The sequence below is a fragment of the Merops nubicus genome, unplaced genomic scaffold (assembly GCF_000691845.1).
Source record: "Merops nubicus isolate BGI_N331 unplaced genomic scaffold, ASM69184v1 scaffold14855, whole genome shotgun sequence".
Classification (NCBI taxonomy): domain Eukaryota; kingdom Metazoa; phylum Chordata; class Aves; order Coraciiformes; family Meropidae; genus Merops; species Merops nubicus.
In genome coordinates this window covers 60944-76763 of record NW_008607748.1, presented here as the reverse complement: position 1 = coordinate 76763, position 15820 = coordinate 60944, and the positions used below count along the sequence as shown (strand labels likewise).

Here is a 15820-nt window from a genome sequence, read left to right as displayed (position 1 = left end):
CCTAATCACTAGTGTAACTTTCCTGACTTTTAATAGTGAAACCCACAACAGCATTTCCAGCATCAGCATCTGTAGTGGTTGCCATAGGTTCCATAATGTTTGGTAATTTATGTAAAATTTGAGTTCCTCATGGTGTGTGTGAATGCAACAGAATTAGAGCTTTATTTAAAATAACTAGGAAAAAAAAGGATTCTGGTAGTGGAGAGAAAAATTTGAAAGTATGATCCCAAAGGCTCAAAAAGGCTCAAAGGGGAAATAAATAGGACCCAATTAGCTGTGTTAATATCTTGTGGCTTGTAGGTTGGAGCAGCTGGAGTACTGCTGAGGTGTCATTACATTATGCTTGACTGGCTCACTGTTTAAGTGCATGTGAGTGGGTTAAATGTGAAGTCTAAACATAATGCATGTGTGTTTAAGGATGGGGGAAAAAAAAAAAAAGAAAAACAGTGTAAGTTGGTTTTGATCTTATCCTCAATTTCTTTAAAGCCAGTTACCACATTTGACTCTAGTGGAAGACCTTGGAGGAAAAGCCATTCAATGTAGGGCCACAGGACCTGGGTAAATGCACGTGTGATGCGTCATCTCCGGCACCGTGAAAGCCAATTTCCAGCATGACTATAAATGTACCCCAATTTACCACTGTCCCTCACGTGCTTGACCTTGCTGCCCCTCCCTACACATGCGCTTGCCTGCAGCCTCATCCCTTGCCAGGATGTCCACTGAATTCAGCACCGAGTTCCTTCTGCATGCCAAGGGTACACCTGCGCTGCATTTGGAGGGTGTTCCTCGGGCTGGTTTCTGCACTGGAGCCACCTCCCAGGCCCCGGCCAGTGGGTATGGTGGGGAGCAGGTGCTGGGAATGGTGCAGAGCTACCTATGAGGGCTCAGGGAGGACAGGGTAAGAGCGGGTGAAACTCTTGCTCTGCTGAAGTCGGTGTCGGCATGGCCAGCGCTGCCAGGCGTGGCTTACTTCCCTTGTGCAATTAAGGAGCAGCAGAGGAAACACGGTAGGTTGTTTGCAGCCCACCCTGTTTTCTGCCTGTGTTAAACTTAGGCTGTGAGGCCTTGCCTTGCTGTGCTGTGGTTTCTTATTGGTGAAGTTTATGGGGCTCTTAAGACATTATCCTTAAGCCTCAAATCAGCAGGAGATGCGTGCGGTTCCTCTCCCTCTGTTCAGACAAAAGGCAATGGGACACACCAGCTCTGTTCAAAGCAGAGCAAAGCCTCCACTAACTTCACAGAGTCCAAGATTTCTCCTCCAGTTTCAGCTCTAGAAGCCGGACCACTTACACCCCCTCTTGCTTTATCTGAGAGACCTAAGACACACAGGACTGAGGGTCTAAATGGCACAATGGTGGGCTTCTATCAATGCTTCTCAGCTAGTTGCAGTCAACTTTAATTTTGCCTCTTTCACTCTCAACCGATCTTCTTAACCTGCTTCTTAGCCAGGGCAAAATTAAGCATGAGGAAAAAGGCTTATTCAGCATTATAATAATCTACTCTCAAGCTGTATAACAAACGTTTTACACATGTAGTTGTTTTTGCCTAATATTTCCACGTATACAGTAGTCCTATTAATGAATATCATAGCTTCATTACTGCATATCACATTTTGCTATTTGTTGTGTACCATAAAATAATGTCAGCACATCAATAACTTAAATAACACAAGTGTAAACTCATTTTCTGCTCATTATAATTATGGTTTTAGCCTGCAGAGGCTTTTTCATTTGTAAGACCATTTACATAACATGGAATGTAACTTTATTTGTTTTGCTTCTGTATATAATGAGACACTGAAAGCCCTTGTCATTTCTTAACAAGATACTAAAGCAGCTCTGTTTCATGAATGACAGCACAATTAAAGCTAAAAATCATAAATTTAAAAAAAAAAACAAAAACAAAAACAAATCCTTGTACTGTACAATCTCAAATTAAAGCAAAAAAGATAATTACAATCTTTTGCATTAACCAGGAAATGTGATTCTCTGCCACTGGGCTTTTTTTTCTTGTTGACAATTCACAGAATGGGTATATGGGTGTAGTTATAGTGTGTGTATATCCTATGCAGAACAGCAGTCCCTATTTTGTTGATCTAGTTCTTCTAATTGTTTAGTTAAAACTACCTAACTGATACAATTTAGAATACTACATTAACACATTTAACATCAAGTTTACATACTTGCGTCTTTGAAATACTAGGAATTTTTACACATTTTATTTGGCTTCGTAAGGACTGGAATATCACAGATAATGCAACCTACTTGTCTTTGAAAGAATATGGCTGTTCTCAACTAACTCCCTAAGGTTCAGAGTGAAATACGTTTCTCCTCATATCTGTAGCTGACTTCAGAGAAGAAAGAGAGTCTTCTTTAAGTGGTCAGTCTGATGTTACAGTACAGATTCTGCAGGGAGAGAGAGATATATTTAATGAAGGATAATTCTCTCTGGACTTTAGAGTTAAGCTGTTGCAGCAAAATTACTCCGTTTAGACTATTTTTCTCTATACAAATCTCGAGAAAAACCTATTCCAAGTATGTTTTGTAGTAGTATCTCCACATGACCAGAGGAGGGCACTTTGAACATCTTTGCACTGCCCAGGAGGCAGATGCAGAAGCACAGTGTTACCCAATGTCGCCGCAGTCCTGCCACCTCTGCCCGTCCAGGCAGGCATCCTTGTGTCCACAAAAATACAGAATCCATATTGTACCACAGGGCTCTGTTCTGAAAACAGTGGGCAGATATATCGCTCTCTTCTTGCCAACTTGGATTTCTTCCTATTTCCACCATTCAATTCAGTGTCGCTGTGGGTCAAATTGAGATTAACCAATAATTCCTAAAAATCACTTGAGGGGAGTTGTCTCACTCTCCTCCCTGAACATCCCTCTGCTATTAGCCCCCGGTAATTTAGCAAATATTGATTGATTTAACCCTCTATGCCTTATCCTGCTGCAGAAACTTCTTGCCTTGAACTGAAAAATGCACTTGGAAAATGCACTCTCTGAGATACGTATTGCACCAGTGCATCTTTTCACATTAAGCTCTTGTAAAAGTGCTGCTCCCTCCTGCCCTCTGAGGGAGGCGACTCTGTGTGTCCCCGGAAGAGAACATAGCAGAGAAATCAATCTGTTCTCTCTTCCTTTCATGACTGCAGTGTGGAGTTCAGCCACTTCCCATGCAAGAAACAAATCTTTGGGGTTTGTTTTGGCTAAAGGTATTAACCTTCTAAGGAAAATATTGTAATTTTGCAATCTTACTGTTATCACAGAAAGATTTTTTTTGTCACCGCTCTGATTTGTTTTGTTCAAATTTAACACTGAAAAACTATTAGATAGGATTTAGAACTTCTTTTTTCTTAAATAAAAGTCTCTCCTCCACCACGGGGAAACACACTGCTTGTTTAATGTACTTTTTTTTTCCTCAACATTATTCCTTTTCTCTTTTCTTCTCTTTTCTTCCTTTTTTTTTTTTTTAATTTCCTTTTTTCTTTTCTTTTTTCTCTTCTTTCTTTTCTCCTTTCTTTTCTAGAGCAGACAGGTACAAGAAGGAAGTTGTCTTTCAGCAGCAGTCCTTTGAGATAGAGTAGAATTCAGTGAGTCCTCACCATGATAGGATCATAAACTTACTGGGTTAAACCAAGCTAACTTTCCCTAAGCTGCCAAGTTTTAGCTGCACCATACATATATGTGTTTCCTTGTGCCATTTTCTTTTCTTGTGATTTTGTTTTTCTTGATGACCCTGAGCTATGGCTTCTCGTTTCTACCACTAGTCAACCTTCCTTTCTTTTCTGGTTTTGCCGATATAGGCCTCAAAGAAAAAATGGCAGAAGAGCACAAAGTAGCTGAGGTACATGAGAGAGGACCAGATGATGTTCTGCACGTGGGAATGGCACTGGCCCTGCTGCATCCAGGAGAAGACCAGGTAATTGATCACGCAGCCGATCAACATCTGAGTGATCTGCGACAAGGTGATGAACATGGCAAACTTGCGTGAGACTCTGAAGCCAGCAGCCCGCAAGGCATAGTAAGAGTACATAACGGCGTGTACTCCATAGTTCATGGTCATGAACCAGCCACCGCCAGCCACCATGTCCTTGTAGGAATACCAAGAATAAAGTAACACAGTAATGTGATGGTACCAGTGTAAGAAGATGAGCTTCTGTTTCCTAAGAATAATGAATATTGTATCACCTGTAACAAAAGAAAAAAAGAAAAAAAAAAGGAGGAAAAAAAAAAGGTTTCAAAAAGGAGAAACATATTGAACAATTCCATAATTACTGCAGTGCTCTCTTCTCTTCGCTGTTGCTGGAGTATACACTATTTTGGAGCATGAAAAACCACCTCAGGTCTAGATCTGAGAGCCTGTCTGATCTGAGAGCCAGCTGGACTCCTAATTATGCAATCTTTGGAAAACCCACATAGCCACGTTTTCCTGTGTAACTCCTGCTTGAAAACTCCATAGGTCCACTTGGTAGCCCTTTGCTGCGAATCTAATCTATGAAAGCCTGAGGTGAGGTGGGTGGATGTACATGTAACAGCTCTGACTGTCAGACTGCCCATTATATACTGTAGAGAGAAATGCAGCTTGTCAGCGAGCAGAAAACCCGGAGAGGAAGCAGCACAGTGTCCTCCGATTCAAATGCCTACCTACAAACTGAACATACCTAAACTCAGTAGAACCTTTTGAGCTACTATACAGAAAACTATTTGCATATGCAACCTCCAATACCACAAAGTATCCAACTGCCAGAAAAGAATGTTTCTAGGAAGAAATTTGGTTTATGTTCAAATGCACATCCTTTTCTGCAAATTCATGTTGCTATTGTAGAAAAGTAAGTTTTACTCCTCTTTTCCTGCTTTCCTCTTCTGCTTCTCATGATGACACTGAGCATCTTGGTTAGATCTATGTATATATAGGTATGCTGTTTGTTTTCTTTCATTACAGACACAGTACAGACTTATCCTAAAAGATCCCTGAGACTTGAATCTGGCGACTCACTTCTGTGTATATGGATCCAACTTCTATGTATAAGGAAATCCAAATCATGAATGTTAGTGATGGGTGGAACCAAAACTGCACTGTCTCCACAAGGTCTGTAATAATCCGTAATGCTACTGTTTACTTCATTATCTGAAAGATGTTGACTCACATTTTAATAAGTAACCATAAGTTCAATTTATTGTTGCTGTGCAGTTCTAGTTGATGTTTTCCAGTTTTAACAAATAAATTACTGTAGTTTTGCAGTAATTTAAGCAGCAGGAAACCAAGGGATTCTCACACAGCAAGGCAACTGGTGTCTGTCTCTTTCCAGTTTTTATGCAGATGAATTGCTGTCCTGTAATTTCCTGAATCAAATTCTCTGCTGAAAGGTAAAGATTTATTTTTGCTGTACACCTGAACACAGTGAGTACTGGAGCCCTTTGAAATTTAGTAAGGGCATCCTCTGAAATGAAAGCTGGAGGGCTGCTAAATCACTGCCTCCTCCTTCCCATTAAAACAATCCTTTCTTACACTAATAAGCCATGGGATGAGAACACATGCACGCAGGCCATTAAGTTGGTTTTGGCATGTATATCATAAGCATCCTTAGCAAAAGATCCTGGAGAGACAGTTTATAAGACAGGACTGGAAAAGCTAAGGCTATTATGGAAAATTGGTTTCTATTTGGAGGAAGCAGACAGCCACAGCTTCCAGTGTTTAGGGAGGAAGCCCATTGCTGCTCATAATTGTACGCCTACATGGGTATTTAAGGATGACTGCTGCAGAATGGAGGCAGAACCTGATTCAAAGCTTCTTGCTGACACAGCTTTACACAGCCAGTGTACTCCTGGGCTGGGAATGGTCTTATTCAGCTGCACATTGCTCTAACTTCAGCTGAGCTGGACTTAATCTCTAGAGACTAAAACATAGAGTTTGGGGTTGGTTTTGTTTAGTCTTTCTCTAAGACTAAAATGAGATTTTGACAGCACCAAGACCCTTCTTGTGCATCCTGTGCAGACATTTCTGCTCTAAATATGCCTAGTGAGAGAAAGGGAGAGAGGGTACTCACCTAGTTCGGGTGCTTTGCTTAGCACAAATGCATATGCCCAGAATTTGCTGACAGGTCCAATGTAAAAACTCTGGTCACACACTGACTGCTTCAGGCCTTTGGTCATCAAAATGTACAGCATATAAGCACCAGTTCGAACAGCACCGAATATACTTTAAAACAAAAAGAGAAAATGAAGAAAGTTGAGTGGACACTTGAAATCTACATGCCATCACTTCAAACCGTTTTGAGAGAAAGGCCGTAAATGGGCTGAAATAAATTTGAGAGAGCCTTAAAGCTGGAGCAACTCTGCTGGCTTCTAGAAAGTTATTCCACGCTCAGGTTTGTAAACTGGACTGCAGCTGTGTCCCCTGATCAAAGTCTGGAATGGTAACATCAGTGGGTATATTTCATTACTGCAAAAACCATCCTTCATTTTTCAGGAGCAGTGGGAGACATCTTCAGCTGAAAACAACAAGTAGAGTTTTGATGCTGCCAGACAGGAGATTACAAGAAACAAGTTGATGAAGATCTGTCATCAACATAATCAGGATGTCTTCTGATTTCGCCATAGTTTTCTCTTGTCTCTCCCTGTGTTTGTTGCACCCACAGGAGCTCTGAGCACAGCCAAACCCAGGTAGGGTGCACACATTTTGATGAAGGGGTCTCAGTCAGGGCCAGTGTTGTGGTGCACATGCTGACTTCATACTTCATCTCTCAACAGATCATTGGTGACAAAGGAATAGAATAGTTTAACTGAGTCATAAATAACAGATTCACCTTCATGTCACGAAAGTGAGGTGACACAAGGTAACAGTGTTCTGTAAATGAGAAACATCAAGAGATCTGCAACGGTATTAATTAGTGCAATTACAGATGGGATAGGTTCAGATAACAGAAGACATTCAGCTGATGCAAGGAACAAAAGCTTCTGTCTCAGCAGTGAGGAGCTCTGCAGAAGGAACTGCCTCACTGTTCCACAGCAAGAAAATGCTTGCCCACTATCTACCATTGTAGCTAGATGGTCCTTCAGAAGCTGTGATGAATACGGGGTGAAACAAGCAGCTTTCAGAAAAACGGAGCAAAGAAAGGCCTGAGTCTCCTTTGGGGTTGAGTATAAACCTTTAGTAAGTGTGTACAGCGTAAGTATACCTTACAACATACATCCCTGTGCCTCTACCCAGCTCCATCATCTCCCCTCCAACTTCTTTGTTACCTTGTCCTACCTATGCACCCTCTGGTTCCTGCTCTGCATTGCTGTATTTCGTGACTATTGTATGGCAGTAATCAAACCAAGCCACCTAAAACTGATGCACTGATACATATGGGCAATGCAAGTGTAGCGGTCAACAGCTCAATGTCCAGATGGAAAAAGGTGACAAGTGGTGTCCCTCAGGGGTCCGTACTGGGACCAGTGTTGTTTAGTATCTTCATTAATGATATTGAGAGTGGCATCGAGTGCACCCTCAGCAAGTTTGCTGATGACAACAACCTGGGTGGTGCAGTTGACATGCCAGAGGGATGGGAGGCCATCCAGAGGGACCTGGACAGGCTGGAGTGGTGGGCCCAGATGAACCTCATGAGGCTCCACAAGGCCAAGTGCAGGGTCCTGCACCTGGGCTGGGGCAACCAGCATTATCAAGATAGACTGGGAGAGGACACACTAGAGAGCAGTCCATTGGAAAAAGACCTGGGGGTACTAGCAGATGAAAATCTGGACATGAGCCACCAATGTGTAATTGCAGCCCAAAAGGCAAATTGTATCCTGGGCTGCATCAAAAGAAGCGTGGCCAGCAGATGGAGAGAGGTGATCCTGCTCTACCCTGGTGAGACCTCACCTGGAGTGCTGTGTCCAGCTCTGGAGGCCTCAACATAAGAAGGATGTGAACCTGTTTGAGAGTGTACAGAGGACAGCCATGAAAATTATTTAGAGGGCTGGAGCACCTCTGCTATGAAGACAGGCTGAAAGAGTTGGGGTTGTTTAGCCTGGAGAAGAGGAGGCTCCAAGGGGACCTTACAGCAACCTTCCAGTACATGCAAGGGGCCTCTAAGAAGATCTGTTTTCAAGGGTTTGTAGCAACAGGACAAGAGGTAATGGTTTCAAGCTAGAAAAGTGTAAATTTTGTTTAAACATTAGCAAAAAGTTCTTTCATATGAGGTTGGCTGATCACTGGGATACGTTGCCCAGACAGGTGGTGGAGGCCCCGTCCCTGGAGACATTCAAGGTCAGGCTTGATGAGGGTCTGAGCAGCCTGACTTAGTTAGAGGTGTCCCTGCTTTCTGTAGTGGGGTTGGATTAGATGGCCTTGAGAGGTCCCTTCCAACCCAAACATTCTATGATTCTATGATTTTGATGCCTGAGGTTTCACTGTGCCATCAGGAAGCTCAGACAACAGAGAGCATTTAAGAAGCTGCTCTTATTATCTGTGATTTGTGTGGTGGTATTTGCTCATGGGCTCTACTGTCAGATGAGTCCTTTTGTGCTATGTGCAAATAAAACCCCATCCTGCTGTGGTACAGGTGTTCTGAAGGAATTTATCCGAGTCTGGGTTTCCCATCAGCACTGCCCAAAGCAACGCACATATTCCCAGGCTGAGGCAAGGCAGCTGTTGCAGCCTCTCATGTCCATCCACCCTTGCATCCAGAAGAGATCGCGCACTGTTCTTAGCATCTGTGCAGCCTGTAGTCCATCCTCCCTGTGTAGGGTTGTTCCCTCCCAGAAATGTTCTCTCAGCATGCTTTCCTCACATCTTTCAGGGCTTGTTCCTTTTAACTCAGCAGAGAGTGCCGAAGCCCACAGGAGTTCTGAAAAGAGGTGCAACTCACTCTGTGTCTTCTCTCTGGCAATTAACACATGCCCTTTTTGTCTCAGGAGCTGCATTTCTCCCTCCCAAGAAGGCAGGATATCTTGACAGAGATGTGATCTGATCAATTCCTGAGGCAGTGAACTCTTTGAGCTAGCCAGGGCAGGCTGCTGCTTGCTCCTGTGTTTCGGGTGATGACAAAACTGGGTGGAGGAAGATCAGGTAGAATATCTAATGATATGCTGGTTCTCCCATTAGCAAATACCTCAGTGCTGACATTAAAATGGGGGGAAAAAAGAGAATTTTAAATTATTAAATCAAACAGCTGCAAGCAATATGCCCTTCCTTGTAGAAATGCTGTGCTACTTTTCTTAAATATCTTATATTGTTGAAGTTTTAAACCCAAAGAGAATTCTGTGCCATGAACACAAGCTCGGATGAGAAGAGCTCTTGTTCAAGCAACTGGCAAACGTTGACTTAGCTGTAAGTGATCGACTGTGGACATCCAGGGATTTAATCTGGACTGATAACAACGCCAAAGAGTATTTGCCCTGTGGGGATTACAGAGTTTCACTTTGCTGTCCTGGAGTCTATAACGATATAATTCTTCCCAGCTTTCTGTTTACCCCTCCTGCAGAGCTCTCCTCAGAGTGCACGTGCACACACACTCACTCACTTGTCTATAATTTCACAGCACAGTGGCTTCCTCTAGCTCCATGACTCTAGGAGTGACTCCAGCTACTGCTCTACAAGGTGTGAGTCTGACTAGCCCAAATTTTTTATCAGTAAAAGCCAAGTTATGTTTTTGTATAATTCACAAGGGAAGACTTTGTAAATAAGGACGATGGAAAACTGGAAGTAACTGATTCAATTACCCAAATAAACGCCATGAGCAGGTAGATGTTTATGAGATGTGCTGCATGCCAAAACACTACCTTGCCAACAAGAACACACCACTGGAGACAGAAAAAGGTCTAATACATGCCTGCAAATGTCCCTTGGGCCCAGAGAGCCAGGACTGCTTTTTGTGTCTCTGCCACTTAATCTTGTTTGTTCTGTAAGGTAAGATCAACCAACAAATTTCTATCTTGCAAAGACATGATGTGCAGCAGAGTGATGACACTGCTTGCTCAGTAAATCACTTCTGCTTCATTTTGTCCTCGCCCTGCTCTCTGCTGTAGCTTTTGTGAGGTACTGAAATGAACTGCTTACCAAAGCAGTCTGTCTGGTGGGAATCATCTGCAGGGATTTGAGAAATAAGGTAGCAGTGAATTACTGTACAATTACAGCCTTTTGCAACTAGAGAGACTGATGAGAAACAAACTGCACCAGCTAACGCAGCTTTCTCATCTGTTCAGACTCAAACTGTCCTACATTCTGCTTCCTTCAGGCAGTGACTTCTCTAGTAGATTAAAAAGTGCCCAATTGATATTTACTGACCATAATATGATCAAAATGTATCCATGAGTAAAATAAAAACTAATACTCTTCCCTCACAAACTTTTCAAATGGGGGCCTCAAAACACATTGCATGCATGGGTTGGGTGCAGCATTGAGAGTGAGGGAAACTGAGGGGGAGCTACATGATGGGAAGACAAAGCAGAAGCTATTGGCCAAAGCCTGTTACTGCTTTCTGTTCCCTTCATCCTACTGACCAGGAGGGAGTGAAGCACTTGTTTCTCAAAAGCCTGTGAGGGCAGCAGGTAGCTCAGCTGCCACTGTAGCAGGCTCAACTCCTCCTCACAGTGAGGAGAACACTGCCTGTTTTTCTAGGGCTGCTTCCTATGCAGACCCATAACTGCACTTGGCTCCTAACACCTCTGGACATCCTGGTCCAGGATAAACTTTGCAGAAGGGAGCAGGGAATGTAGGCTCCACATTAAAAAAAAAAAAATTAAAAGTTCATCACAGAAGACAGCAACATGTCCTAGAGGATTTTAGTGTTGTGATAACCACCAAGTGGAAATCCTCTGCTCCAGTTTGTATCTTTAAAAAGTGTTTAACCAAACACATCATGCAAACTGTATCTGCAGAACTAGGTAAAGATGGCACTGAAGGGGATAAATGTTTTGCCTATGACTAAGGTGAATGTAAAATATGTTAGCTACAAGCTACATGTCAAAAGCACAGTATGTTTATTTTGGAAAGCATGCTATCCTGTGTACACAGCACCAGCAGAGAGCAGCAGGGGGCCTGCAGACAGCAACACCTAGCCACATTGTGGAAAATTAAGGGCTTGTAGGGACTTCAAGCAGAGCCCTCCTCACCCAGGCCCACAGGCTGTTCAGGTGGCTCAAACCACAGGTGGCCAGTTGGCTTAACCAGTCCTTGAGGTGCTGGACTATCCCCTGCTGTGGGTGAGCTGGGCTAGTCTGGCAGCGAGCTGGCCAGGCACTTAGCTGGAGCTCCCATGGGTCCAGCTTCAGCTCCCAGCCTGGAGCCTGGCTGGAGGAGAGAAGAAATCTTAATTCTGCACTGGCCTGCTTATATGGCGACTCACAGGGTCCCTGCAGGTGTGTCTGTGCCCCAGGAGCACAAGGAGGTGGCACAGAGAACGTGGTTCTTCTCCGTGAAAGCCACGTCCTGGGAGAGCAGATGAGACCACCTTACATAAGGAGTCATAGCCCTCAGACTGCAGCCTGCTTGTACCAAAAGGGCAAGAAAAAAGGGAAGTGAGTTCTCTGACTGGCTGGTTTGGTTTGTTTTTCATTTTGTTTTGGTTTGGTTTTTTTTCCATTTTAGTATGCAAAAATATTTACAGAGGAAACACTCTGAATTCCAAAGAACTGTTTAAAGGTCAGCAGGTAAAGATTGCAGAGCTTCTACACCTTCCCTCATGACCAGTCAAATCATGTTCACCTTTCCATTCTATTTCAGTGATCACATCCAGCTTCCCTTCTGCTGCTGGAGAGCTGGTCTCTTAACACAGTAAAATGGCCTTTCTGTGTCCTTCTGAGTTAAAATCTGTGGTGCTCAGAAAAGAGGAACAAGGTGTGCTGCTGAGCTGTGGCAGAGGAGCATGCGACGCACAGTGACCCCTTGCTGTGACAGCTCAGAGCAGCAGGGCAGTCCCACAGCGTGCCTGGAGGAGTTCCTCAAAAAGGGCAACAGAATCTTTCTGTGCTTAGTCAAGCCACAGAAACACGTAAATACGAACCAACACTGGGAAAACGTAGAGAAAGCACCTGCAAGAGAAATGTTCTCCTAAGTTTCCAGAAGAGGAATGCAGCTGAAGCCACCACCTTCATCAGACAGCTCTAAACTCCTCAACAGGGCAACTACCCCTCTACCTGTCTCCCACAAAACCCCACCTGGGCTGTGTGAGAAGGAACAGTGGTTTTGCCTGACTCAAAAGGCCCAGAGGCACCTCTGAAGGAAGCAGATGCTGAAGGGACCACTTGCCTTGCAACCAGCAGAGGGAAAGTTTTTTTCCAAGCTTGCCACAGAATTATTTTTTTCCCAGGTGAGTTCAGATAAAGCTGGAACACCATCACTGGGAAATAGCTCCTTCCAGAGAGGAAGCACACAAGGATAGGTCCTACCTAGCAAACTCCTAGAGCAGGAGTTCTGGGAACATACATTTCTATGGTGACTGCACACTATGTATACAGCTGTATTATAAACATATATATATATTATAAGATGAACTTAAATTACCTGTGTAGACTGGTGAGGTAGCCAGATCACAGTGTGCTTGTCACTTTGCTACTGCTGCAGTAATTATATTATCAAACGTGGCAAGATGGAAGATTTCATGAACTGTTTGCTTGCTCCCAACCTAAAATCTGTTTATATTTTGTGTGTCTTCAGGTCCCACAGAAGCAGAATACTCTGGGAAATTAGTAATCTTTGTGTCAGAAAGAGAAGACTGTCAAACAAAACACTAGTAGCTAAATCAGGAGGTTTATTGAAGACTGCCCTCATAATTTGTAAAAAACCCTATGAAACTGTGTTTTTTTCCAGTTCTCCTAGGATATTATGGCTGGGTATTAGGATATTATGGCTGGATATTAGGATTTGGTTTGTGCTGACCAAAATTATGGACCAACAGCCTTCTGACTTTCACTGGTGCCAGTGTGCTTATTAAAAGCCTATTGTTCCAAAATCGTTTTGTGGGTAGATGTGCCAGAATGTTTTGAGACTGAGAGAAGAATTAAAGCCATGAGAGTAGCCTCCCCAGGAGCCTGCCTGACAGAGAAGGCATTCATTCCACCGCAGGGAAGGGACTGGCGAGACCTGCCACCACACACCAGCCTCCCACCATACAGAAGCAAAGGGCAAGTGAGAAATACGTTTCCTGGCTAATTAAGCTGCCTTAAATTTAAGAGTACATGGTCATGTGTTCACAGGGTATGGGAGAGTGAAAGTAGGTTCTGCAAGCCCCACTTCCTGGAGGGTGGACGTGTGCAGGAACGTAGCAAAGGAGCACCACAACTCATCCAAAATTTGCAACTGCTTTCCTCTGCTGCTCTTGGGTCTTTCTGGACTGGCTAGATTTCATTGCAGCTGTTTCTCCTGTTCTTTTTTGAAGAATTAATCATCTCTTACCTCTTTTTGGATTTTTTTTTCCAATTATGTGCATATTTATTCACATCTCGCCAGCTTTGCAGGGGGAAGGGCAGAGCAGTTCTAACTTCACAGGACAATGTGTAATACATGATGGGGTAATATTCAAAGAAAGTTGGATTTTCCAGATGGAATAAATTCTCCCAAAGAGAGGAGGAATTAAGCCTATGACAATTTTAATACACAATTTCAGTAAAAGGTTGTCAGACTACCTAAATATTACCTCAGATGTGGCTCCTGTCTTAGTTTGCCTTGACTGTATTCAAATAAAATTCCATAGAATCCTGCATCTTGTAGTTAAACAGGAGTAGAAACTGTAAGGTTGATGTAGGCTTATATTTGATTGCAAAATCATTATATTTTTATCATACAGTTGGAAACCACACACTAAGAAACCAATCCTTAACTACAAATGAAATGTGGGCAATGACTGAAAGATATCATTTGGCTGTTCTTCAGTGACCTACATGGAATTAATGGCTCTTCTTTTGATCTCAAGGAGTTAATGAGAGCTGTGGTTAAGTCAATGCAGTATGACATGTCCTCTAATCTCACAGAAAAGCAGCCTAGGAAAGGATCTGGCAGCCAACATCCTAAACGGTCAATGTGACACAAGGACAGCCTATAGAAATATTCATATATATTAATAACTGACTAGAAGAACTGGCTTTGTAAGTCTGCACCTGGTTATTAAAAATATTTTGCTAGGTTTGTGAAACTGAGAGTTGCATTTTCCAAATTAAAGGAATCACTTGGTCAGTGAAGGATACACAGTGATACAGTATTCATCTAAGTGAGAAAAGTTTGAAAAAGAATAGTACTGACTACAGATTTGGTACCTCTTAACTCCAAATGTAACACTTATGACACATTTTACAAGCATGCAAAAGAGAGGACTTCTTAATAGTGAATTACCTTGAAATCTCAGAGACATTTTTTCAAATTACAGTTGATGAACTTGGCCCAACTGGTTTTTTTATAAGAAATGACAAAGAAAATTAATGTAATTAGGCTGCTGTTTCAACATACTTCAACATTTCTGAAGTGCTTTCAAGCAATGCCAAGGTTAGTGGTGGAGAGAGGGGGACTCAATCCTGCAGAAAGACTGTTCTTATAAAACACGTGTAAAGCACTTCTCTGTTTTACCTCCCAGAACTGATCCAGGTACCCCCCTTGAAAACCATGTTTCCTCACTGAATCCACTTGTGATGAAAAGGACATCTCCATTCTTTTCACTGAGCAGATCTTCTTGTAGCCGTGCCAAAATTTTTGCCTTGTCTATTTTCCAACAGCCAAGTGACCTACCACCTCCAGCTTGGGTTGTACTAGAACTACCAGTGCCTCAACAATATTCAGGCCAGCAACTGCTCTAGGTCAGGTCTCCCTGTGTGAAGAACTGCTAAGTATGATGCTTCTGCAAGTTTGGACCTCTTCAGGTTCAGACTTAACTTTCTTCAGACTTCTTCCACCTGTGCTGGCATCTCCAATTGAATACTGTGAATATGTCAGAGTCCTTAGTGGCCTTTACTCTTGTGACAGCCTCATATGGTGCTTAAGCATAAGATCCACTTTAAAGACAGAGGTGAGGCAAACTAAAATTTTAAGTGTGCTCTCAAAAATCTGTATCTGAGCCAGGATGAGAAATGACATGGAACATCGTGAGTTGTGGTTCAGTGCTCTACCCATGAGGTCCATTGCATGTAAGCAGAAAGAGGTCTGACCTCATTCTGTATCAGTGAAAACCATATTATTGAGTTAACAGTATGCACAGTCCATTAGGAGGAATTTTCTTCAGCGTTCTTTGACCTACTATAGATTTTCTTTTCAGTTTTTAAAGTTACTCTTTCAACATTTAAGTCCCAAACCTTCCACCCTAATTATCCGAGATACAACTATATCCTTAAAGAAAAATAGTTTAATCAACATAAAATCTGTTGTCACACATCCTAACCTCACATTTTCATTGCCTCCACATCTGATATTTTGTCAGCTTGCTTTCATGACCGAAAAACACAGTGATGTGCAGAGGTACAGTGCAAGTTTACAAAGCTGTGCTGTCCTAGAAACACAACAGCTGAAGACTTCCTGACCCAGACAGAAGACCAGATAAGGGCAAGATGTGCCTTCCACAGACTCAGTCAGACTCTTCCCTTCCCTCTGATTTCCTTTGACATATTAGGCAAATACCAAGGTGGGTTTGACCCCACACAGCTGGACACAAGCCACAGAAAATGCAAACCTAAAGAGTGAGTTTTAGGAGCATTTCTGCTTCTATCTCCCCTGCACTGCCCCACCCCTTAAGCCTGTGTAGGATCAGACCCCAGCAGCTGACCTTGCCGTAAGAGAAAAATATTTGTATTCTTCTCTTTCATGGAATTCTCGCATTTGTTCTAAGTATTGTACTTGTTTTGTATTAATGCTT

The 15820-nt window shown here is 42.8% G+C and overlaps 1 protein-coding gene across 1 annotated transcript in view; it reads right to left on the bottom strand.

Moving 5' to 3' along the window:
* Positions 1-3492: 3492 nt before the first annotated feature.
* ELOVL6 (ELOVL fatty acid elongase 6) overlaps positions 3493-15820 on the bottom strand; it is a 22472-nt gene continuing 10144 nt past the window's right edge. The window contains exons 2-3 of the mRNA XM_008940054.1: positions 6050-6201; positions 3493-4190 (exon numbers count right to left, since the gene is read on the bottom strand). Of these exons, the coding sequence (XP_008938302.1) occupies positions 3766-4190; positions 6050-6201 (577 nt within the window). The 3' untranslated portion in view covers positions 3493-3765. The remainder of the gene's footprint in view (positions 4191-6049; positions 6202-15820) is intronic.